Source organism: Rhinatrema bivittatum, chromosome 2 (assembly GCF_901001135.1).
Source record: "Rhinatrema bivittatum chromosome 2, aRhiBiv1.1, whole genome shotgun sequence".
Lineage (NCBI taxonomy): Eukaryota > Metazoa > Chordata > Amphibia > Gymnophiona > Rhinatrematidae > Rhinatrema > Rhinatrema bivittatum.
In genome coordinates, this window is record NC_042616.1 from 455,419,323 (window position 1) to 455,445,319 (window position 25,997).

The window sequence follows — 25,997 nt, forward strand, 5'->3', positions numbered from 1 at the left end:
CTTGAATTTTTCCTTTACTATATACTTGTTCAATTCCTGGAGGTCTAGGATTGGACGTAGACCACCGGACCTCTTGGGAATTAGGAAGTATGGAGAATAGAACCCCTTGTTGCGGGCCTACATGGGAATGGTTTGTATGGCCTGTTGATGGAGTAACGACGCTATTTCTGTCGCTAATTGGGGTTGATGGAGTTTGGGACGCCCTGCTGTTAGATGTAGGAGTGGGGGTTTTCCAGAAAATTAAGTTGATATCCATTTTGTATGATGTCCAGAACCCAACGGTCGGAGGTTAGGTTTTACCATTCCGTGAAACATGCTGAGAGACGTCCTGGTGGATTGAGCTGTGGTGATGGCGAAGGAAGTTCTAAAAAGACTGAGGGTTTAGCCTGAGTTGCAGTCTGCAGGCTCTGGTTTCAATTAGGTCTCGGGCGTTCCCTCCCTCTTTGAGGTTGTTGGTGTTTGTAACGATTGTTGCGGCTGATAAGAGGGAATCCAATAGGAGGAGTAGGGTCTGAAGGGTCTACGTGAATACATTTGTCTATGCCCTCCAGAGAAGTAGCATCTTGGTGCACTGTATGCTGGGGGGGGGGGGGGGTTTAACGACTTCACTACGACTGATTGTTCCTTGAGATTTGATACTGTCTCTTGAAACCGAGGTCCAAATAAATTGTCCCCTTTGCATGGCAAATTGGCGAGCTCGGCGTGGAAGTCCTCTCAGATCGCGCTTGCTCTCAGCCATGCCAAGCGGCGTGCCGCAATGTCCATTGCAGAGGACCAAGTTGTGGTTTCAAAGGCCTCATACTCCGTTCTGAGCAAGTGTCAAGTATTGGTTTGCATATGGTTGGATCAGGGAGCTCTGATGTAAATAGCTGACCCTTAATCGCCTGCACGCACTCGAACAGATATTGGACGATATAAAACTGATGCTGGTGAATGCGTACTGATAACATCGCTGATTGGAATGTTTTCCTTGCAAATTCATCTAGTGAGCGATGATCCTTTCCTGGGGGTGCAGAGGCGTGTTGGAGAAATTACTTACCTGATTATTTCGTTTTCCTTAGTGTAGACAGATGGACTCGGGACCAATGGGTATAGTGTGCTCTTGATAGCAGTTGGAGACGGATCAGATTTCAATCTGATGTCAGCCCTAGTACATATACCCCTGCAGGACGCCATGCTCCTCAGTATTCTCTTCGAAAAGCAATTGTGGATATATGTGTGACTGAATAACTTGATTAACTTGCATAACTTGGTTAACTTGATTAACTTGAACTGGTTGATGTGGTTATAGCTGGAGATTGCCAGTGCACTCAACTGAGAAACGCCGACACCCGGTAGGTATGGGTGTCCTAAATAGAGGGAAGCTTAGCTTACCCGTGTTTGTCTTGCTCTCAGGGATTGCCCCCGAGGTTTCCGTGATTTTCAGCAGCTGTGGGCGGGATGCTGAGTCCATCTGTCTACATTAAGGAAAATGAAATTATCAGGTAAGTAATTTCTCCATTTCCTAGCATGAAGCAGACGGACTCAAGAACAATGGGATGTACAAAAGCTACTCCCGAACCGGATGGGAGGCTGCCGGTGGCCCACTTACTACTGCCCTTGCGAATGCTGTGTCCTCCCGAGCCTGAACATGCAGGCGGTAGAACCTAGAGAAGATGTGGATGGAGGACCATGTCGCCGCCCGACAGATCTCAGCGGGTGACATCCACTTGGTTTCAGCCCAGGACACTGCCTGGGCTCTAGTGGAATGGGCCTTGACTTGTAGAGGTGGAGGCTTGCCTGCCTCTACGTAGGCCGCCTTGAATACTTCTTTGATCCAGCGGGCTATGGTTGGCCGCGAGGCCGCTTCCCCTTGTTTCTTCCCGCTGTGAAGGACGAATAGGTGGTCCGTCTTTCGTACGGATTCCGTCCTTTCCAGGTATCGGACTAGGAGTCTGCCGACATTAAAGTGGCGAGATTCTTCCGAGTCCTTATGCTCGTCTAGTGATGGCAGCGAGATGGTTTGGTTTAGTTGGAAGCGAGAAACCACTTTGGGGAGGAAAGAGGGGACCGTGCGTAGCTGTATGGATCCCGTTGTGAACCTGAGGAACGGTTCTCGACAGGACCTTTCTTGAAGCTCGGAGATGCGACAGGCCGAACAGACTGCCACTAGAAATGCAGTCTTCAATGTTAGCAGTCGGAGGGTCAGACCACGGATGGGTCTGAAGGAAGTTCCCGCTAGGAAGTCTAGGACTAGATTGAGATTCCATAGAGGTACCGGCCACTTTAGGGGTGGTTGGATCTGTTTGACCCCTTTCAGGAAGTGGGAGACGGCCGGGTGAGAGGCTAGGCTGCCGCACTCCATCTTGGCTCTGTAGCATCCAACGCAGCCACCTGCACCTTGATGGAGTTGAGACACAACCCTTCTATAAGCCGTTCTGCAGCAATTCCAGAATCGTGGGGATTTTGACTGTCCTCGGGAGGATGCCGCGGTCTTCACACCAGGCTTCAAATATTTTCCATATCCTTAGGTATGTTAGAGATGTGGAAAACTTGTGTGCTCGGAGCAGGGTGTCATTCACTGCCCCCGAGTGTCCGCTCTTCTTCAGGCAAGCCCTCTCAATGGTAAGACCATAAGAGAGAATAGAGTTGGGTCTTCGTGGAGGATCGGGCCTTGTTGGAGCAGATCCCTGTGCGGAGGTAGAGGGAGAGGACTCCCTGTCAGTAATGTCTACATACCATGGCCTTCTTGGCCAGTCCAGGGCCACTAGAAGTACTGGTCCCCTGTGGTGTTCTATCTTGCGGATGATTCTGCCCAGTAGTGGCCACGGAGGGAAGGCGTATAGCAGGATTTCCTGTTGCCAGGCCTGGACGAGGGCATCGATCCCTTGGGATTGTGGTTCCCGTCTGCAACTGAAGAAGTTGGGAACTTGTGTGTTGGACCAGGTTGCCAGGAGGTCCATGGCTAGCGTTCCCCAGCAGTTTACTATCAACTGGAAGGCTGCAGCCCACAGCCTCCATTCCCCTGGGTCTAGACTTTCTCTGCTGAGGTAGTCTGCAGTGACGCCTTTTTCCATAATGTGGGCGGCTGAGATCTCTCGTCGGTTTGATTCCTCCCATGCCATTAGGGGGTCTATTTCCCGGGACACCTGTTGGTTCCTGGTTCCTCCCTGGCGGTTGATGAAGGCCACTGTTGTAGCGTTGTCCGACAAGACTCTGACCTATTCACCCAGGAGTCTGTGACTGAACCATAGGCAGGCTAGTCTGACTGCCCATGCTTCCAGTCGGTTGATGTTCCATCCCAATTCTTCCTTGTCCCATTGTCCCTGGGCGGTCAGTTCCTGGCAGTGTGCTCCCCACCCTTGTAGGCTCGCATCTGTGGTGAGAAGGGTCCAAGTCGGCGGGGATAGCCTTTCTCCCTTGCTCAGATGATCTTCTTGTAGCCACCATTGTAGCTGGGTTCAAACTTCCTCAGGGAGCCAGAGGCAGACGGAGTAGTTCTGGGACATAGGATTCCATTGTGACAGTAGAGACCGCTGTAGGGGCCGCATGTGAGCTCTTGCCCATGGGATCACTTCCAGTGTGGATGACATGAGGCCGAGGACTTGGAGGTAGTCCCACACCTTGGGGCGAAGACTGCTTAACAGGTTTTGCAATTGGTTCATCAGTTTTGTTCTCCTTGTAGGAGTTAGTATGACCTTGTCTTGTCTGGTGTCGAACTGGACTCCCAGGTATTCCAGAGATTGGGAGGGCTGCAGACAGCTCTTGTTCGTGCTGACCACTCACCCGAGGTTCTCCAATAGTGTTTTGACTCTGGTGGTCGCTTGACGACTTTCCTCTGGGGATTTTGTCCTGATCAGCCAATCGTCCAGATATGGGTGTACGAGGATTCCTTCTTTTCTCAGCGTCGCCGTCACTACAACCATGATTTTGGTGAATGTTCGGGGCACCGTGGCTAGCACGAAGGGTAGTGCCCGGAACTGGTAGTGGTGGTCCAGGATCATGAAGCTCAGAAAATGCCGATGCTCGTGGTGGACCGGGATGTACAGGTAGGCTTCTGACAGATCCACGGATGTGAGAAATTCTCCAGGCTGTATCACCCTTATGACCGAGCACAGGGTTTCCATGCGGAAGCGAGGGACCCTCAGGTGACGGTTGACGGACTTGAGGTCCAGGATGAGTCGGAACGTACACTCTTTCTTGGGAATGATAAAGCAATTTGGTCAGCGTGGTTCCCACTGCTGTCCTCTTGGAGGGGTTGTGGCAGGGAGATTTCACAAATTTGTCTGGAGGGATGTTGTAGAAGTCCAGATAATATCCCTCTCGAATAATGTTTAGGACCCACTTGTCCGAAGTTATCTCAACCCATCTTTGGTAGAATAGGGCAAGCCTCCCCAATATGGCTTCTTCCTGTGGATGGGCCAGCTGATTTTCATTGCGGGGTGCGGCTGGGGCCTGGACCAGAACCGGCTCCCCTTTTGTTGTGCTTGTTCCGAAAAGACTGGCCCCTGCCTGTGGGGTGAGATGCTTGATATGTACTCTTGTATGGTTTGAAGCGCTGTGATTCCCTGCCCTTAGATGTTCGGGGAGAGGGGCACTGGCTTCTCTTGTTCTTGTCCTCCGGTAGCCTCTGTAGTGGGGATTCGCCCCATTTGTTGGCTAACTTCTCCAGTTTGCTTCCAAACAGGAGGGTTCCCTTAAAGGGCATTCTTGTGAGTCTAGTCTTGGACGTCGCGTCAGCTGACCAGCTTTGAAGCTAGAGTTGTCTTCTGGCTGCCACAACGGACGAAATGCCCCTGGCCGCTGTGCATACCAGGTCAGAGGTTGCATCCGTGAGGAATGATACTGCTGGTTCTAGTGCTTCTTGACGGGCGTGGTGGCATTCCTGGTCTTAGATAAGCAGGTGCGTGTCACCAAGGCACAGCAGGCCGCGATCTGTAGTGACATAGCTGAAACCTCGAATAACTGTTTGAGGATGGATTCCAGACGTCTGTCCTGGGCATCCTTGAGTGCCGCTCCTCCCTCGACTGGGATGGTAGTGCACTTTGCGACCGCACAGACCATGGCATCTACTTTGGGGAATGCCAGGAGATCTTTGGCAGTGGGGTCCAGGGGATACATGGCTGCCAGGGTCCACCCCCCCCCCTTTGAACGTGGCCAATGGAGACTGTCATTCCAGGTCAATCAGCTGTTGGTCGGCTTGTAGCAAAGGAAAATGGCGGGAGGTTTGGCGGAGTCCCTCTAGGAAGGGGTTCGTCTTAGGTTCCCCTGTGGCACTTGTGCCTGGGATAGCGAGCTCTTTCAAGCTGTGCGCCACGAGGTCTGAAAGCTCGTCTTTGGCGAAGAACCGCCTCATGGTTCGGTAAGGTTCCGTTCCTGGAGGGATATCTCCCTTCCTCCAGGGAGTCTTGATCCTCGTCTGAGGTGTCCGTGTCCCCAATGCTGGGGCTTTTGGGCAGGCGAGGCACTTCTCAGGGTTTAAAGGGTCCCGGGATGTTAGGGTCCTCTGGGGGAGGCTGTGTCATCGGGGGTGCCGGTTGCATATGGACAAAGGTATGTAGGCCTTTGAAGAATTCTACCCAGGAGAAAGATGCTGGGTCTAAATTGAGAGGCGCTGCGTCCCCGAGGAACCCTGTTTGAAGGAGGCTCCCGCTGGGGGTAGCGAGGTCCGATGTATTGTCGGTGGATCCGGATTGCAGTACCGGCTGGGGAAGACCTTGGGCTGGATCACCCAGGGTCTCCTCGCACTATATACACAAGGCCGTGGCCTCTTCGTGCTGCGCAGCTCTAATGTGGCATGCTGGGCAGAGGCCCTGAGCCTTGAGCTTCTTGTCCGGTGGTGCCATGGCTTGTGCGCGTAGGATTGCAGAAGCCTCCGGTTTGTGCGTTGAAGACTATGCCGGCAGGCTTAGTTGTGCGGGTGTAGCTTGCTTATTGCGGTGGTTAATACCCCTAACTAATTAAGCTACTTCACTTAAATGCAGTTCCAACACTGCTCTCTACATTAATGGCGGGGGTGGAAAGAAAATAGAATAAAAAAGGTTACTAAGAGCCAAGAGAAACAGATAAGATTGTGAGAGAAATAAAAAAGTGCGAAAGCTTGCTGGGCAGACTGGATGGGCCGTTTGGTCTTCTTCTGCCGTCATTTCTATGTTTCAGGTGCGCCTAATTTGTGTGTGTAGGTAGAATGCGCGCTCAAGAAGATGACACACCGCTGTGCGCACGGGGTTTACTTATGCGCCCGGCACAGTAAAGCGTGTGGCTGTGCGCCCGGCGCCCTCATGCGCACGCAGGTGTGCATACAAGAGATTTTGTGCGCACGGATCGAATCGGCGAACAGGGCGGTGATAAGGCGAAAATGGCGACAGCAACCACAAGAGCAATATGGTGACCACCTCGGAGGATCTCCACATGGGCGGACCCTCGTATCGGACCGGGGTCTAGCCCGGAAAGGCTGATCAAGCCGGTGGCACTGACGCCCGCTGGTGATCTGTGCGGCTCTTCGAGCCTCGGAGACCGGAGACTTGTAGGAAATTTTCTACCTTACCTTTTCTCAGCGTTTCTCGGTCTCGTTCCGGGCGGTCTCTGGCTGCGGGGGGGGGGAGAGGGAAGTACCTTCATCGCCGCACTCGAAGTTGCACCCTCTGCCTCTCAGCCACGTCCGATTTTGGGGGCTATGACCACGCCAGTACCCGGCTGCCGGACCGAGGCTTACCTCTGAGGGATCGCGGATAACACCTCAGGAATTCTCAACTGGGGGAGGGACCCGTAGGTATCACCGCAGGAGAGAGGGGCTCGTCTGTAGACGTAAGACTTCTTGTTTTGGATTTCTTTGGATAGAATACTCTAATGCTGTGCAAGCGTGTATAGAGTCCCGAACTGCTATGGAGACGGAAAATACTGAGGAGCATGGCGTCCTGCAGGGGTATATATACTAGGGCTGATGTCAGATTGAAATCTGATCCATTTCCAACTGCTATCAGGAGCACACTATACCCATTGGTCCTGAGTCCATCTGCTACACGCTAGGAAAAGCTTAGTTTTCTTAGCTCTCTGCATGGCTGATTCCACCACAATGGAAGTGTGTGGAAGTTGTGGCAATGAGCAAAATGGAGATTGTTTCATCCGGTACTTTAAATCCGTCTTGCGAGACACCGGTGCCCCCATGTATGGTGTTTCCCATGACTTTTCTAAAACGGAGTCAAGAACCTTGTGGGAGGGCAATGACCTAGGCTCTGCTGGGAAGTCGAAGATCTTTAGAAGATCTAGAGTTTCAGCCCTGGGGTCCGGCACTTTTTGAACGTCCACATGTAAAATGGAGCCCACCTTTTCTAGAAATTTAGGGTAGGACAAGTCCTCCGGAGGGGAGTATGGCTCTGGAGGTTCGTCCGGTGCATGAGGATAACCCGTGGAGGTATCCTGAGACGAACAAGGTGATCCTGGTTGGGCTGGTGAAGGTATTATAGGATCTAGTGGCTTGGGACTGGCAGGTTGAATGATTGGAGCAGGCTCCAGGGTTAGCTCCCGTGACGAAGGAATGGAATGTGGTGAATCCTCCTTCGGGGCGGTGGGAGTGTAAATGTATTTTGTAGTGTGTTAAAAAATCCGGACAGCGCTTCTGAGAGTTGAGAGAAGGTCTGTTGTGAGCTGGGGAGCATTGGAGGTTTTGGCGCTCCCCCCTTGTCAGTGTCTAGGGGAGAGCGCCGCAGACAGGATGTATGAGCTGTCACTACATCTTGGATGTTTCTGTGGTCGTAAGTCGTGGGTTATCTTCCGTTTTTTGGTGAATGGTTCCTGTAGAACCTGGGTCCTTCGTCTGTGTGTGGATACGGATGATAAATCTCAATAAACATGTGATTCCAGAGAAGAGGATGCGGAATGAGAGGGTACTGCTATTAGTTCCTCGTCGGATGTCAGACGATGAGCTGGGGTATGTTCTTCCCGCGGTGACCTCGAAGATCTAGAAGTCTATGAGCTCGGTGTGGACGTCTTAGAAAGTTAGGTTTAGGTAGAGAGGCCTGTATACGTTCTCTGGAAAGAGGTCGTTCTGTGTCCCGTGGTAGACTGGTCCCAGTCCCCATCGTATCTGAGGCAACCTGTTTAAGTGTTGCTGAGTCTGTTGCTTCGGCTTGTCTGTCGAGGTGGATGTTGGATGCGTCGAAGATGCATGTGAATGCGTCGATGACTGTCGATGTGTCTTTTCGGTGCATTGTTTGGCTTTTGGCATCAATCCGGCGCCAATTAGGGAGTGATGCTTCAATGACGTATCGTGCATCGAAGACTGCTTTGATCTTGCATCGTGCTTCGATGCATGCGCCGGCTTCTCAGAGCGCACCGGTCTCGCGCAGTGCGGCGATGGAGGTGCGTCGTGCTTCGATGGCGGAATCGGGTCAGCGCCATGTTTCCTCTTCTGCATCGTAGAAGTCTTCAGCGGCACAGGCGTCAATGGTGTTTGCTTCGACGAATATGGTTTCAACCCAGACGCATCCGAATGTCCATGGCTACGCAGCGGCTCAATTTTTCCAGGTCTCTGCCTTGGATGTTTGGAGGAGCCCCGACTAGACCCAGATTGATCCCGTGGCATTCTGTGGGGGTCTCGACCCCTGTGGGCCTTCCTTTCATCAACTCCAGGCCTGGAGGATGGTACATCGATGGACGAGGCCCTTCTCACCTTCAGACCTGTAGGCTTCAACGGGCCTGGGGAAGAATGTGACTCCAATGGCGGAGCATAGGTGTCCAGGGCGCAAAGTTGCTCAATCTTGTGAGCTCTTTGCCTCTGGGCGACATGCGGCCACAGTGCTCACTTTCACGCTGATTATGATCAGGGCCCAGGTATCAGTAACATCGATCATGTCCAACGGTGATGGAAATGATCTTTCCACAATCACAAGCCCGACTGCCTCTGGGCCGATTTTCTCGACATTTATCATCATTTTTTTTTTTTTTTTTTTTTTGCTGAGGTGAGGAGAAAGAAGCTCCGCTTGCATTCCCGCACGTGGAAAGAAACAGACTGAGGAGAGATCTCGTTCCTGTGCGGGAACTCACGCGCAGCCGCACAGAGCAAAGCTCTGTCTTTCTCTTTGGAAGCTCCGCATCCCGGGCCCTGATTGACAGTTCCCATGACAGCATGGCTAATTCAGGAAAAGATTATGGCAAAAAAAAACCAAAAACCTCCGATCAATCATTAGGGATATATAGGGCCCTTCTAGCTAAATATAGAAAGTTAATTTATAAAACCAAACAAGATTATTTTGCTACCAAGATTCATGACGAAGTTCAACCCAAAACTTTTATTTTCACTGGTTAAAAAATGGACTAAGTCTAATGTAATTAACTATTTAAAGGAAGATACTGATTTACAAAGTAAATGTATTTAATCTGCATGTTTCTTTAAAGAAACAATTCACAATTCCCTCTTTTTCTGAGCAAAAAATAATCTTGTCACAGGTTGACAGTACTCAATGGACTTCCTCTGAAACTGTACCATCTCTAGAAATCAAATCTATTTTAAAAAATATGAATCCAGCAAATCATCTGCTGGATAGTCTCTCCATAAGAGACATTAAAAGCTTGGCACACCTAATTTCTGTTCCTATTCCTAATATAGTTAAACTATTTATTTTTATTTATTTTATTTAAAAACTTTTCTATACCGTCGTTAAGTTAAATAACCATCACAACGCACAAGGGCACAATAAAGAGAAATATAGGTGGTATAGATTACAAATTAATCATGTGCCATCATGTCAGAAGGAAAAATGTCCACACTTCTGAAATGTGCTTCACTTTGGCCCCTTCAAAAAATCCCATTGATGTTTATGTATTATCTAACTTTAAACCCATTTCAAACCTTCCAATGATTGCTAAAATCATCAAAAGGATAGTCCAAAAACAGCTGATTTTCTTGAGGAACACAATATACTGTTTTCTACACAGTTCAGTTTCAGAAAACTATATAAAGCAAAATTGCTTACCTTGTAATAGGTGTTATTCCAGGACAGCAGGATGTAGTCCTCACATATGGGTGGGGTGACATCAGTAATGGAGCTCTATACGGAAAAACGTCTGTCAAAGTTTCTAGAAACTTCTGACTGGCACAGTGTGCCCACTGAGAATGATCAGCATGCCATGATATTCTCAGCCACAGGGGTCTCCCTTCAGTCTGTTTTGTAGCAATTAGAGTTAGCCAAAAAGAAATAATAAAACGTATCGGACCCAACTCCGCGGGGTGGCAGGTGGGTTTCGTGAGGACTACATCCTGCTGTCCTGGGATAACACCTATTACAAGGTAAGCAATTTTGCTTTATCCCAGGACAAGCAGGATGCTAGTCCTCACATATGAGTGATTAGCAAGCTACAGGCTGAGTCATCTGTGTATTGGACCAACAGGTTACAACTTGTGCAACAGGCACAACAACTGGTGTACTGTTTTGGGAAAAATGAGGCAGCCTGAAATCATGAAAGGTTGGATGTGGAAGGAGTTGGGATTATACTAGAAATTAATTCTTTAAGACAGATTGTCCATAGGCTGAGTCTTGTCTTGTCCTTTGTCGAGACAGTAGTGAGCTGCAAAGGTGGGAAGAAAACTCCATGTTGCGGCCTTACATATGTCAGTTATTGGCACTGAACGATAGTGTGCTACTAGGGTTGACATTGCTCGTACTGAGTGCGCCTCTACTCGCCCCTGAAGAGGAAGGCCTGCTTTTTCATAGCAAAACTGTATGCAATCTGCTAGCCAATTGGACAGAGTTTGCTTGCCTACTGCTTTTCCAGGCTTGTTTGGATCAAAAGAAACAAAGAGCTGGTTGGATTTTCTATGGGCTGTAGTGCGATCTAAGTAGTACGCAAGCTCACGCTTACAGTCCAAGGTGTGTAAAGCTCTCTCTCCTTGATGAGAGTGTGGTTTTGGGAAGAAGGTAGGCAAGATGATGGATTGATTCAAGTGGAATTCCATAACTACCTTGGGAAGAAATCTTGGATGTGTATGGAGTACCACTCAATCATGAAGGAATTTTGTGTAGGGTGAGTATGTGACAAGTGTTTGCAACTCACTAACCCTTCTTGTAGATGTGATGGCTATTAAGAAAATAGTCTTCCAAGTGAGAAATTTAACATCACAGGAATCCATGGGTTCAAAAGGAGAACACATGAGTCTAGTTAAGACCACATTAAGGTCCCATTGCGTGACCGGTGGTCGGTGTGGAGGTTTAAGTTGAATTAAACCTTTCATAAACCTACTAACTAGGGGTTGTACTGATATTGGTGCATCCCCAACTGTATTGTGATAAGCTGAGATTGCACTTAAATGTACTCTTACAGATGAGGTCTGAAGACCAGAGTCTGAGAGATGCCATAGATAGTCTAATAGAGATGATGTAGTGCAGGAAAAAGGGTCAACACTGTTTTGTTTGCACCACATGGTAAACCTATTCCAATTAGCACAATAGTTCTTTCATGTGAAGGGTTTACATGAAGCTACAAGCAGTTGAGAGACATTAGTTGAAGGATTGAGAGGTTGCAGAATCAAGCTTTCAACATCCATGCTGTGAGGGATAGGTATTGAAGGTTGGAATGACGCAACCTGCCCTGATCCTGAATTATGAGCGTGGGTGCTGTGCCCAGGTAAATTGGATCTTTGATCGAGAGGTCTAGAAGTATGGGAAACCATACTTGTCGAGGCCAATACGGGGCTATGAGTATCATGGACCCTTTGTCCTGTTGTAGCTTCACTAGAGTTGTGGTTATGAGCGGTATCAGGGGATGCGCGTATAGAAGGCCTGACTTCCAGTGGGGAGCAAAGGCGTCCCTGGGTAAGCGGTTTATCTGCTTGAACAGGGAGCAATAATTGTCCACTTTGTAATTCACTTGTGATGCAAAGAGGTCTACTGTTGGTTGGCCCCAACGCTGAAAGATCTTGGTCGCCACTTCTGGATCCAGAGACCACTCTTGAGGTTGGAATTGACGACTGAGGTGATCCACCAGTACATTGTGAATTCCTGCTAGATAAGTGGCCCGTAGGGCATTGAGTGTGCTAGGGCCCAGTCCCAAATTTGAGCTGCCTTTTGAGAAAGGAGATACGAGCCCATTCCTCCCTGTTTGTTGATGTACCACATGGCTACTGTGTTGTCTGTTTGTATGAGAACAGTCTGGTGGGAAAGGCAGTCCTTGAACGCATGTAGTGCATAACGTATAGCTCGAAGCTCTAGGAAGTTTATCTTGATATATGGCAGCATAACATGAATGCTTTGGCTCACTCAGCTTATCCCAGAGGCCTTTGCTGTCTGATCTAACTGAACCTGCTGGTATGCAATGAACTTAAGCTGACCTGTGTGTGAATGGCTACTGAGAGCCATTCACACACAGGTGGAATGAATTCAGACCTAACCAGATATGATGAAAGGTCATGAGGTTATCGATGGCAGATGGCTGAGCCACATACATTCCAAGCTTTGTTCTCACAGATTCCTATCTCGACTGAAAGAGGCCAGGTAAACTGAAGATCCCCTGAGGTCAAGACTCTGATCAAAGGCCTGGAACGAGACCTACTACAATGATTGATATATTGACAGGACAAAGAGTTAACAGAAGATTGACAGTACTCAATAGACACATGGGCCCTTCTTAGGCCTAATTGGATCTTAAGGTGGGAGGTGGTATCAGGGAAGCATAGATACAGTTTGCCTGATTGGATAGGACACAAGTGGTACCTGATACTTTATGCAGTCCCATTAGGGATCGGTAAATGTTCTTATCTATAAAAACTCAGCACTGACTAACAAACGCTGAGACATGCAGGGAGAGCCCTTACCAAACAATGGGCTCCCAGTTTGTGTCTCCCAAGGATATGAAATATTAAATTTATATTTGTTCTAACTAAATTCTATGTCATATCCTTGTGTGAAATACGTGCAGAGAAGAGTCTTATCGAAGTCAAATATTTTATACATTTTTGGCGACTGCACGGAAAGGACTTCGCAATAGCTGAGGCTACTGTTATTTTGGTGTAGTGTTCAATTGGATTCTGGTGGATAGATTTCAATTTCACACTAAGTTCTCGGACATTTAATTTGGTTTTAAGTCGGAAGGAAGTGTACCCAGACTTACGTGGTCTGGAGGAATATTGATGGAGTACCCGGAAGACTGAGCTCAGAGACGAGGCTTAAGGAGTTTCGCGCTTTCCTGGTGGTTATGCATATGATGGACCTATGTTTGTAAGTATGTAAATCAATCTTCAAAAAATCTGTGAGTATATAAATATTTTTTTTTTATTCTTCTATATATATATATATATATTTTCCATTGTTTGCTTGTTTGTGTGCACATGTACAGTGTATAGTGATTGTGTGTTCAATCTCCTATCAGATATTGTGTTTTAGGGCTTCTGTTTCTATCTTTGTTTTTTCCCTTCGGTCTTTTCTGATCGAGCTATACCTCTTTGTGTTCTAATTGGTACCCAAAGATGGACTGATGCTAATTCAATTCTTTTGAGTTTAACATCTTGGGATTCCATCTATTCTTCGCTATTCTGATAGCTATTGTTAATAGTTCCCAGAAAAAAAAAAAAAGGAAGGAAGGAGAGGGGTCAGAATAAATTTTTTAGGTTATAGTTTCGGTTTGATTAGAGTCAGTGGGTGTATTGTGCTGTAGGGGTGCCATCTAGTGGACGATATGAAAACTCCTTTAGAGTTAGTTTTAGAGGCTAAGCCACATAATATTAAGGAAATTCCAAAGTTGTTTGCATGTGGATATCCTCACAGGGGGCAAGTTTGAAAGTTATAATTAGGTTGATGAGGAAAAGTTTGGTCGTTTGCTCTTTTTTTTTTTTACAGGAAGGTGACAGCGGCTTTATTGTTCTAAAGCAGGCTAATATGCTCATTAGATTTCTATGTCCCTTTTTGCTTCAGTTGCTTAATAATTATAAACATATGTGGTGCCTATTTTCTTTGTCTGTGTGAATCTATTTATATAGGTTAAGATTTTGTGTAAAATGTTTCCTTGCCAAAACAGTTTAGCATGCCCCATGATCTACGCACTGAAACTTCCACTCCCAAATTCAAGAAGAAACTCAAAACCTGGCTCTTCCTACAAGCCTACCCCTCCTCACCCTTGCTTGCCAACTCCTATGCTCACTAATAGCAATGAATGTATTTATTGAACCCTGTACATAGCATTTTCTCTTTGTTACTGTTATTTATCCCCCTCTCCCAATTATGTTACCCCCAATTTTAAACCTAGCAACCATTTATTCAGTTTTCTGCTTGTTATTTTGACTGTTCTATGTTCTTTGTAAAGGCTATGCCTGCCTATACCGTGTTTTTAAGTTATCTGTAAACCGACACGATGTGCAAACAGTTGTCGGTATATAAAACATTTTAAATAAATAAATAAATAAATAGCAATTGCAGTTAAACTTAAATTTGGACATTTGTTTTACCGGAGCAGTAGGAGCAAGAAAAGAAAGAAAAAAATACTGGCAAGGTTGTATGAAGGGACATTTGACTCAATTGCTGCAGTTCCTTAAACAGACAAAGGAATCTTTTGGTTCTATGCTGTTTCTCTCCCCCTCCCGATAGCACAGGGTTCAGTGATTTAACCCTTGCTTGGTTCAAGGAATCTTATGTTCACAGTCATCATGATACTCATAGTTTCATTTAAGTTTTTAGAACTGTGTTATTAATGGTTGTCCACCATAGGAGCGAGAATTTTAGCTTCTGAGTGACTTGAATTGGATAAGAAAGCGGTTGGATGGCTTGTATCCATTGTGTTTTGAGTGTCCATTGTGTGAGTGCCATGGCTAATCTGGCCATAGGAGTGACGTGAACTGTGGAGGCCATGTGACCCAATAAAGTGAGACATTGATGAGCTGTTATTTGTGTGCGTGCACGTAGAGAGCCTACTAACGAGGCTAGTGTCTGTGCTCGGTCTTTTGGAAGAAAAGCTTTTGCTGTTATGGTGTTTAATTCTGCTCCGATGAATTGTAACAGGTGAGATGGTGTGAAGTGGGATTTCTGGTAGTTGATGAGGAATCCCAAGGAATGGAGTAGAGTTATTGTGAGCTTGAGAGAGTTGAGAGCTCCTTGTTTTGTTTGGCTTCTGATGAGCCAATCATCCAGGTAAGGAAACACGTATACGCCTTGCTTGTGTAGATGGGCAACTGCCACTGCTAGACACTTTGTGAACACTCAAGGTGCTGAGGCAAGGCCGAATGGTAGCACCCTGTACTGGAAATGTTGATTTCCTACTAGGAATCGTAGGTATTTGCAATGAGGAGGGAATATTGGAATGTGAGCGTAAGCATCTTGTAGATCCAGGAACAGAGCCAATCTCCTTTTTGAAGTAGAGGTAACATGGTGCCCAGAGAAACCATCCTGAATTTTTCTTTTTTCAGAAATTTGTTGAGATTTCTGTGATCTAGGATGGGACGTAGGCCTCCTGTTTTCTTTGGAATGAGGAAATAACGGGAGTAGAATCCTCTGCCCTGCTGAGGCCGGGGAACTGGTTCCACGGCCCTGGCTCTCAGAAGGGTGGATAATTCTGTATGTAAGAGTGTGGATTGGTGGTTTGCTGTCCAAAACGAGGTGGGTGGAGTGTCATTTGGTATAGTGAGAAAGTCCAAGTGGTACCCCTGAGATGTGATGGAGTACCCATTGGTCTGTTGTAATATGAGACCAATTGTGTTGGAAGAAAGCAATCCAACCTCCTACTGGCAAACTTGGGGTTGGATTGGTAGACAGGCTGCTGCTCTCTGGTAGTTTCTCAAAACCTCGATGTTGCTCCTGTTTGAGGAGGGGGTTGAGTCCTAGGTTGTCTTGGTTGATGAGACTGTGTTCTCTGAGTTGGTCTGGATGAGCGTCCCCGGGCAGGAGGTGGATAATGCCTAAACCTATAATATGGATGCTTGGACTCTTTTCTCGGGAGTCTTCTTGATGGTATTTGAGACTCCTGAGGAACCGAAGATAGTTGTTTCAGGGTTTCTGAATGTTCCTTTAGGAGGGAAACCGCTTCTTTCACCTTATCTCCGAAGAGGTTGTCCCCTGCACAAGGGAGGTCAGTCAATTTCTCCTGAATTTCAGGTCTCAAATCTGAGGCCTTGAGCCAGGCCCATCTTCGAGCATTTATCCCAGTGGCTGATAGTCTTGATGCCATTTCAAAACTATCATACGCTGCACTAACCTCATGTTTGCCTGCTTCCAGACCTTTATGAATTATGTCAGAGAAAGACTCCTGAAATTGCTGGGGAAGAGTTTCAGAGAGTTCTTGTATTTGCTTCCATAAGTTACACTGGTATTGCATCATATATAATTGGTAGGACGCAATCCTGGAAACTAACATGGATCCCTGAAACATCTTCCTACCAATGTTGTCTAGGAACCTGTTGTCTCTTCCTGGTGGAGTTGAGGAATGAGTTTTCAGCCTTTTTGATTTCTTTTGTGCTGACTCAACTACCACTGACTGGTGAGGTAGTTTGAGTCTTCTGGAATCCTGGAATGTGTTGAACCAGGTATGTCGCATCAGATCTCTTATTGACCGGAGGTATGGAGCATGGATGCTCCCATAACCTGTTCATCAGATCTACGAGTACCTTGTGGACTGGGATGGCTAAAACCTCCTTAGGAGGGTCCACGAACTGTAACACCTCTAAGGTTTTTTGCCTAGTGTCTTCCTCCGACTGTAATTGAAAAGGAATGGCGTCAGCCATATCCTTGATAAAGTTGGAGAAGGATAAGTCCTCTGGAGGTGATTTTCTACGTTCCTCTGGAGGAGATGGCTCCAAGAGGACTTTTTCGGAAGAGGTATCAGTGTCTGTATCCTTCCATGTATCAGGGGTTTGAGGTCGAGATACCTTTGATATCGATGATGCTCTAGGCTTCGATGGAAACAATGGGGATATTGCTGGTATTGGTCGTGGAATCCCCGATGGACCCGGGATCAGATCTGGAATCGGTATTTCTTCGACGGTATCTTCTCCCCTCGGTAGTGGTATAGGCAGTTCCCGAGGTTTTGTAGGAATTGCACCGATAATTGTATCTAATTTTTGTAGAATCAGTGCAAGAAGGGATAAATCAGGCATCGGCATAGGTGGAATCGATGATGGATGCGGAAATGTCATTGATATTGGCATCAATGGAATCAGCGATGGAACTGGACAAGGCATCGGTACTGGCGTCGATGGATCCCTGGATAGAACCGGAGGCATCGGCATCGATGGATCCGGTAAGGGTATCTGCACTGGCATTGATGGAATCGATGGAGACAGCACTGGCATCGGCGCTGGCTTCGAAGGCAGAGCCGGTGCCGGCATGGAGGCATCGAGGAGTGCATTCCTGACTGCCTGGCGGATATAGCCGTCCAGTTCCGCCCGCATAGCTGGTGAGACCAGAGCAGCTATGGGGGGAGGCAGTGAAGGCGATTTTGGTACCTCCGCAGAGCCCTGAGGAGGTAGGTTCCCGGCACAGATATTGGTGGGGATCACCGTGGGGTGGTAGGCCTCGATGAAGCGTCATCTCTCTGAGGTTTCTTAGACGGAGGTGCTGGATCCTTCGATGGAGCGCCAGATATCGGGTCGGTCTCAGGATCGTGAGGCCTCCGATGCTTCTGTTTGTGGTCGGTGCTTTTCTCGATGACCGATGTTGATTTTATCGAGGATATCGACAGGGTTGGTGATCTATCACCCCCCTGCATCCGGTTGTCTTTTCTTCAGGATGACTTTGCGGACTGCTCCAGCCAGAGACGACTGCATGGACGTTGAATTTAACGTCGAAGTTGATGGCATCAATTGTAAATATAACAGATGTTCCATTTTCTCCATCCGGAGTCTCCTGCCCTTTGGCATCATTTCGGCACACTTCGGGCAGGTTAAAACATTGTCTCTCACTGAGAGAGCACACACTCCAAGTGTGTGTCCGTGATGGACATTGTTCGACAGCAAATTGGGCATTTCTTAAATCCCATAGCCATTATGAAGTCGGACAGCCGTCGACGACTTTTGTCTAAAAAAAAACGGTGCGGAACCGACGGGAAAAAGAAAAAAAACTTACCGCGATGGTAATAACGGGAGACCCTGTAGTTTTGAAGTTTTTCGGTGTTTTTTAGAAATATGGTGAAATTCACCACAGGACTCCAGTTAAGTGCGAGGCTAACTGCTTCGCGGAAAAAAGAAGACTGAAGGGAGACCCCTGTGGCTGAGAAATATCATGGCATGCTGAGCATGCTCAGTGGGCACACAGTGCCAGTCAAAATTTTCTAGAAACTTTGACAGAAGTTTTTCCGTATAGGGCTCCATTACTGATGTCACCCATATGTGAGGACTAGCATCCTGCTTGTCCTGGGATAATACCAAATCTTTGCTATTAGCATTAACAGATACAATCCTAAGAGGTTTCGATAAAGGACAATCATATTTATTGGTCCTGCTACATTTGTCAGCAGCATTTGATACTGTTAACCTTTTATACTGATTCAAAGGTTATCTGAGATAGGTGGAACAACACTTCAATGGTTTACCTCATATCTTACAGACCATTCGTTTTGAGTCAGAATTAATAACTTTTCCTCTGAACAAACTCATTTAGATTCAGGTGTTCCTCTGGGTTCCATCCTTTCAGCAACACTCTTTAATATATCCATGTTATGGTTATGTACATTGTTATTGAGACTAGGAGTTACATATTACATTTACACAGATGTACAACTTTTAATTCCAGTTAATAACTCCATAGAGAAGACCCTAAAATTAGTAGAAGTATAACCTTTAACCATTCAAAAACTTCTGACTCACATGAAATTAGTTTTAAACTATCAAAAACAGAAATTTTAATTTCAAACAAGAGAGCATCTTCAAATGTACCTATAGTTTTTAATTATGCTGCTTCAACAATTGAGTTAACTGATCATGCTTGTGATCTTGGAGTAATTTTTTATATTGATTTTAATATGAAGAAACATAACCACCTCAAAATCAGGGATAGATATGGTAAACTTCACATCTTAAAATGAGTGAAATCGCTTAACCATAATGACTTTCGAACAGTCCTTCAATCCCTGGTTTTTGCTAACTTAGATTACCGTAACACTTTGCTATTGGGACTTCCACAAAAAAAATGTTTTTAAATAAATAAATACTCCAAAATGCGACTGCTAGAATTCTAAGAGGAAAGAAATTTAATCACAATACCCCAACTTTGCTCTACATTGGCTACCCATTAAATTCAGAATTGATTTTAAAGTCCTTTGCATATTGCATAGATCTATTTATAATGAAAGGATTGAATGAATGAAAGCTGCTATACATTTACACACACCCCAAAGAAATTTTGAGATCAGTCAACAAAGGCCTCTTATCAATTCCATCTATCCAGACGGCACATTTAAGTGGGGTAAGAGAGCAGGTGATTTCAATTGCTGGGCCAAAACTCTGGAACACCCTACCTGTTGACATAAGGTTACAGAAGGATTTTTTAACTTTAAAAAAAAGACTTAAAACCATGGTTGTTTAGGCAAGCATATGAAAAAGGAGTTTAAGCATGTTTTACAGATTGATAGCATTATGATGAATATATAATTTGATTTACCTGAGGGGGGTTTTTTTGTTTATTTAATTGCATTTAAGTCTTATTTTTTTAATTTTACATGATCTTGTTTTACATTATTTATTTTAATATAATTCTTTCTCTCTTTTATGATGTTTTACTTGATTGTACTTCACTTTTGTGAGAATTATGTATTGATTTTAATTATTTGTTTATATGCACCATTTGGAAACAGTCATGATTATTTAATAGAATGATGGTATACAATAACATCAAATAAATAAATAAATATTCCCCACTGGGATATTCTAACTTCATTGTTTTGCAAGTATTCTTGCAAGATACCCCACTCTGAACATGCACTTCTGAACAACTGTCAGTTTAAAAATTGTTCTACCTCCTTTAGTGCCAGCAGCCTGGTTCCCCTCTGATTAAGGTGAAGCTCAACCCATCAGAATAGGCTCTCTCTTCCCCGAAATGTATCTCAGTTTCTAACAAATCTAAAGCTCTCATCCCTGTACTATCATCTCATCCATGCTCTGAGCCTCTGACGCTCAGCCTACTTCTGGGGTCTTTAATATGTTAAGCACAAACAATAGAGATGGCCAATGACAGATTTAAGATTTTGCCATCCCTGGACACTGTTGGTGCTGTTGCCTCCTTTTCTCCCTCTCCCCCACTCTCCTAGTCAAGACAAAACAGAGCAGAATATCTAAGGTACAGCCTTCTTTGTTCTGCTCTATCTGCTCCAGGTTCACCACTTCCCCTTATGTTCCTAAATGACAGAAGGAGAGAGGCTGATTAGGTGTTAAGTGACTCTCCTTTATTCCCTGCTGTGTATTCTAGCCTCACCTCTCTCCACCAGTTTCCTGCACAAGACAGGATGGGAGGGGCTAAAATAGGGAACAGAGCAGTTTATCTTTGGCCTGTCCAGGCTCACTCCTTCCTTCCTGTTCTCTGCACTAGGAGAGGAGGGTTTGCAGTAGGATCAGAAGGCCATTCTTTGCTGAGCACAGAACTGGGAGGCAGCAAATCTTCAGTTGGCCTGCTGCCTCCCCTAGAATTTTGCTGCCCTAGGCACAGGCCTAGTGTGCCTATTGGCAAATCCAGACCTGTAGATAGCAGTAGTACAAGCTTCACAGTATGCACCAGAACATACCAATAGAGAGCGATCTCTAGATATGAGCAGAAAGTTCAGTCCCTGGCATCTTGGAGAATGCACATTTTGGTGCTAGTTATGAAGGCATGTTTCAGTGATAAGCCCACTGGATCTAGACAAACGTTAACAACTTTCTTCTCATAGGCCAAAATGAGAGAAAGGATACCCATTCATCTCTGGGCCAATCAACCCAATTTCACATTTTAAAAATGTATTAATATAAAATATTCAAGATTCTTGTATTAGTTTTTGAAACACTTCATAAAAAGTAAATTTGAGATTTACTCCAAACATCTGTCGAAGGTCTGGATCCCGGAAGCGGAAGGGTATATTAGAGACATGGAGACGCTTTGGGGTAGATTTGCTCTCGCTGCTCTCACTGCTCTGTGTTTGTGATTGCTGTCCATCCGTCTGTGCTCCTTCAGTCTGCTGAAAAGAGAAAAGATAAGATGAACCGGGAATACTGAGGGATCATATAGTGCTAACAAGCCATTGAAGAAACACTGATACAGCATAGCAACACTTAACTGCCAATTTTCAGCCACACAACTAGTTTGTGGCTGAAAATTGACGGACAATATTTGTCCGTCTAGATGTAGGGAACCCCTATGCGCAACTGGAATTGCCAGCTTAATTTAGCTGGTTAACAGAAAAAACACACACTGGATTATTCTAAAATCCATTCTAGTACTACATCCCAATATACTATTTTTCTGACTGATAAATTTGGGCAGACAACTTTTGCTTTCTGTAGGATGGATGGGATTTTCAAACTTTAAAGCTTACTTAACTAACTTTGAAGTTAGGTAAATCTTCAGAAAACTGACCCACTTGGTGTGGTGGTATTTTGCTGTTTCTTTTCACATGAAGAATACTTTCTCTAATCAATATCATGACATTTTCTTCATTAGAAAAGGGAGGGGAAAATGAAATGCTTATTTTATGTTAGATTTCCTACACTGCCTCCTTTAGATACAGTCCAACCTAATACAGTTTACAAAACACATCAAATAGCAATACATCACAAAAATAATACAAATACATAAGAACATAAGAAATTGACACGCTGTGCCAGACCAAGGGTCCATCAAGCCCAGCATCCTGTTTCCAACAGAGGCCAAACCAGGCCACAAGAACCTGGCAACTATCCAAACACTAAGAAGATCCCATGCTACTGATGCAATTAATAGCAGTGGCTATTCCCTAAGTAAACTTGATTAATAGCATTAATGGACTTCTCCTCCATGAACTTATCCAAATCATTTTTGAACCCAGCTACACTAACTGCACTAACCACATCCTCTGGCAACAAATTCCAGAGCTTTATTGTGCGTTGAGTGAAAAAGAAATTTCTCCGATTAGTCTTAAATGTACTACTTGCTAACTTCATGGAATGCCCCCTAGTCCTTCTATTATTCGAAAGTGTAAATAACCGAGTCACATCTACTCGTTCAAGACCTCTCATGATCTTAAAGTCCTCTATCATATCCCCCCTCAGCCATCTCTTCTTCAAACATGTGGATAAAGGTGAACCGGTAGATATAGTATACTTGGATTTTCAGAAGGCGTTTGCCAAAGTTCCTCATGAGAGGCTTCTAGGAAAAGTAAAAAGTCATGGGATAGGTGGCGATGTCCTTTCGTGGATTGCAAACTGGCTAAAAGACAGGAAACAGAGAGTAGGATTAAATGGGCAATTTTCTCAGTGGAAGGGAGTAGACAGTGGAGTGCCTCAGGGATCTGTATTGGGACCCTTACTGTTCAATATATTTATAAATGATCTGGAAAGAAATACGACGAGTGAGATAATCAAATTTGCAGATGACACAAAATTGTTCACAGAGTAGTTAAATCACAAGCAGATTGTGATAAATTGCAGGAAGACCTTGTCAGACTGGAAAATTGGGCATCCAAATGGCAGATGAAATTTAATGTGGATAAGTGCAAGGTGATGCATATAGGGAAAAATAACCCATGCTATAATTACACGATGTTGGGTTCCATATTAGGTGCTACAACCCAAGAAAGAGATCTAGGTGTCATAGTGGATAACACATTGAAATCGTCGGTTCAGTGTGCTGCGGCAGTCAAAAAAGCAAACAGAATGTTGGGAATTATTAGAAAAGGAATGATGAATAAAACGGAAAATGTCATAATGCCTCTGTATCGCTCCATGGTGAGACCGCACCTTGAATACTGTGTACAATTCTGGTCGCCGCATCTCAAAAAAGATATAATTGCGATGGAGAAGGTACAGAGAAGGGCTACCAAAATGATAAGGGGAATGGAACAACTCCCCTATGAGGAAAGACTAAAGAGGTTAGGACTTTTCAGCTTGGAGAAGAGACGACTGAGGGGGGATATGATAGAGGTGTTTAAAATCATGAGAGGTCTAGAACGGGTAGATGTGAATCTGTTATTTACTCTTTCGGATAGTAGAAAGACTAGGGGACACTCCATGAAGTTAGCATGGGGCACATTTAAAACTAATCGGAGAAAGTTCTTTTTTACTCAACGCACAATTAAACTCTGGAATTTGTTGCCAGAGAATGTGGTTCGTGCAGTTAGTATAGCTGTGTTTAAAAAAGGACTGGATAAGTTCTTGGAGGAGAAGTCTATTACCTGCTATTAAGTTCACTTAGAGATTAGCCACTGCCATTAGCAATGGTTACATGGAATAGGCTTAGTTTTTGGGTACTTGCCAGGTTCTTATGGCCTGGATTGGCCACTGTTGGAAACAGGATGCTGGGCTTGATGGACCCTTGGTCTGACCCAGTATGGCATTTTCTTATGTTCTTATGTTCTTAAACTGAACAGCCCTAACCTCTTCAGCCTTTCCTCATAGGAGAGCTGTCCCATCCCCTTTATCATTTTGGTTGCCCTTCTCTATACCTTCACCGTTGCAACTATATATTTTTTGAGATGTGGCGACCAGACTTGTACACAGTATTCAAGATGTGGTCTCACCATGGAGCGATATAGAGGCATTATGACATTTTCCATTTTATTCACCATTCCCTTCCTTATAATTCCTAACATTGTTTGCTTTTTTGACTGCTGCAGCACACTGAGCCACTTTGAGCACTAGTTCTCTGACTGTAGCTATAGAATAAATGCTGGCACTACTCTTCTATATATATACTGTATTAAATCTAATGATTTTCAACAGAAAATAAAAATAAGATAAGAGTTGCTTACCTGTAACAGGTGTTCTCACAGGACAGCAGGATGTTAGTCCTCACATAAGGGTGACATCATCAGGATGGAGCCCAATCACGGAACACTTTTGTCAAAGTTTCTAGAACTTTGGCTGGCACCTACTACTGGGCATGCTCAGCATGGCACCAACTCGTCATAGTAACAAGTACATGCGAAAATAAAATAAGAAAATGTAAATGAACCCAACACTGCGGGATGGTGGGCAGGTTTCGTGAGAACTACCATCCTGCTGTCCTGTGAGTACACCTGTTACAGGTAAGCAACTCTGCTTTCTCACAGGACAAGCAGGATGGTAGTCCTCACATATGGGTGAGTACCGAGCTGAGGATGCCCGAGCAATGCAGCAAATGTACCCAAAAACGTGCAACAGGCACAACATGTAGGGTGGAATTTGGTAGAGGGCATCCTGAACCCTAACAGGTTGGTGGAAGGATGTTGGTTCCTCAGTTCGCAAATATGTTGCGTAGCACAGACTGGCTGAAGATGGAATCTTGTCTGCCAGCCTTGTCTAAATTACAATGGGCTGCAAAGGTGTGTACAGAGCTCCAGGTAGCAGCCTTACAGATGTCAGCAAGCGGCACCGAGCGTAGGTGCGCTACTAATGTTGCCATGGCCCTGATAGAGTGCGCCTTGACACTGTCTTGAAGTGGAATGCCTGCCTGCTGATAGCAAAAGGAAATACAGTCCGCTAATCAGGAGGAGAGAGTCTGCTTACCCACATGTTTACCCAATTTGATGGAATCGAAGGAAATAAACAATCGAGTGGATTTCCTGTGGCCAGCTGTACAGTCTAGATAGAATGCTAGAGCATGTTTTAAGAGAGGAACGAGACAGGGGTGCCCTTTGTCGCCTTTGCTCTTCGCTCTATTCCTTGAACCTCTGGCCATAACGGTACGGGCTAGTTCCTCTATCACAGGAGTGGTGGTAAAGGACAGGACCTTTAAGATGTCGATGTTTGCGGATGACATCATGTTCACCCTGACAGACCCCGCCAATTCTCTACAGGGAGCACTGGCAGCACTACACACATTTGGGGGCGTATCGGGCTTTAAGCTCAATATCGAGAAATCTGAAATTTTGAACATCACAGTGCCGGCCCCGGCAGTAACCGCGCTAGTGTCACAATTCCAGTTCCGCTGGGCGACCACCAAAATAAAATATCTTGGGGTATATATTAGCAGAGACCCAAAAGAACTGTACCAGCTGAACTATCCGCCACTTATTCATAAAATCTTCCAAGATTTAGATCAGTGGTTGGATATTTACCTTTCATGGTTTGGTTGGATTGCTTCCGTCAAAATGAACATACTACCTCGGTTAGGTTACTTATTTCAGGCACTACCCATACCAGACACCCTGATTAATAGTTGGCAGAGAAGAATTTTTTCCTATATTTGGAAAAGGAGGCCACCGCGGATTGCTAGAAGTATTATGTATAGGCCCAAGCTGAGGGGAGGGCTAGGCGTGCCCAACTTGAAGTGTTACTATGCTGCTGCCCAAATCAGGGCCATCTTTGACTGGCATAGAAAGGGTGAACAGAAACAATGGGCTGTGATTGAACAATTGCAGGTGGGGGCAGTTCCACTAGGTTCCCTTATTTGGCAACCAAAGCACACATACATGTTCAAACGACCCTTCCCCCCCACAACACTGCACACGCTTTTGATATGGGAGAAATGGAAAAGCCGCCTGACGGGGGATAGACGATATTTTTATAGTACAAACTTATACACTAATAGCCAGTTCCCCCTGGGAGCTTCATCTAAAGCTTTCCACCTATGGGACGCAAAAGGGATTCGATGCTTCGGGCAGCTCTGGGGGCTTGAAGGAATGGTTGCATTCCCTTCCTTGCAGACGACTTATGATCTCTCCCCTGCACATGTGTATCAATACTTACAAATACGACATTTCTTCCAATCAGAGCAGGTGGGGAGGGATTTAGCTAAGGGTAAAACGCAGCTTGAAGTCTGGTGCGAGCAAGCCAATACCCTGAGGAGAGCCATGTCTCAGGTATATAATTATCTCAATGGGGACCCCAAGACAAAACCCGCTTTTATGCTGGCCTGGGAGCGGGATCTTGTACGTCCAGTATCGGATGAGGCCTGGGACCAGAT

At 45.5% G+C, this 25,997-nt stretch overlaps 1 protein-coding gene across 16 annotated transcripts in view; it reads right to left on the bottom strand.

Moving 5' to 3' along the window:
- The window catches only part of RBFOX2 (RNA binding fox-1 homolog 2), a 932,501-nt gene that overhangs the window by 355,407 nt on the left and 551,097 nt on the right, over positions 1-25,997 (bottom strand). For 11 of the 16 annotated variants that reach the window (XM_029590390.1, XM_029590389.1, XM_029590391.1 and 8 more), the window contains one exon: positions 20,953-21,096. In XM_029590390.1, coding sequence (XP_029446250.1) covers positions 20,953-21,096 — 144 coding nt within the window. The remainder of the gene's footprint in view (positions 1-20,952; positions 21,097-25,997) is intronic. The other 5 variants (XM_029590392.1, XM_029590393.1, XM_029590386.1 and 2 more) reach the window with 1 other exon arrangement.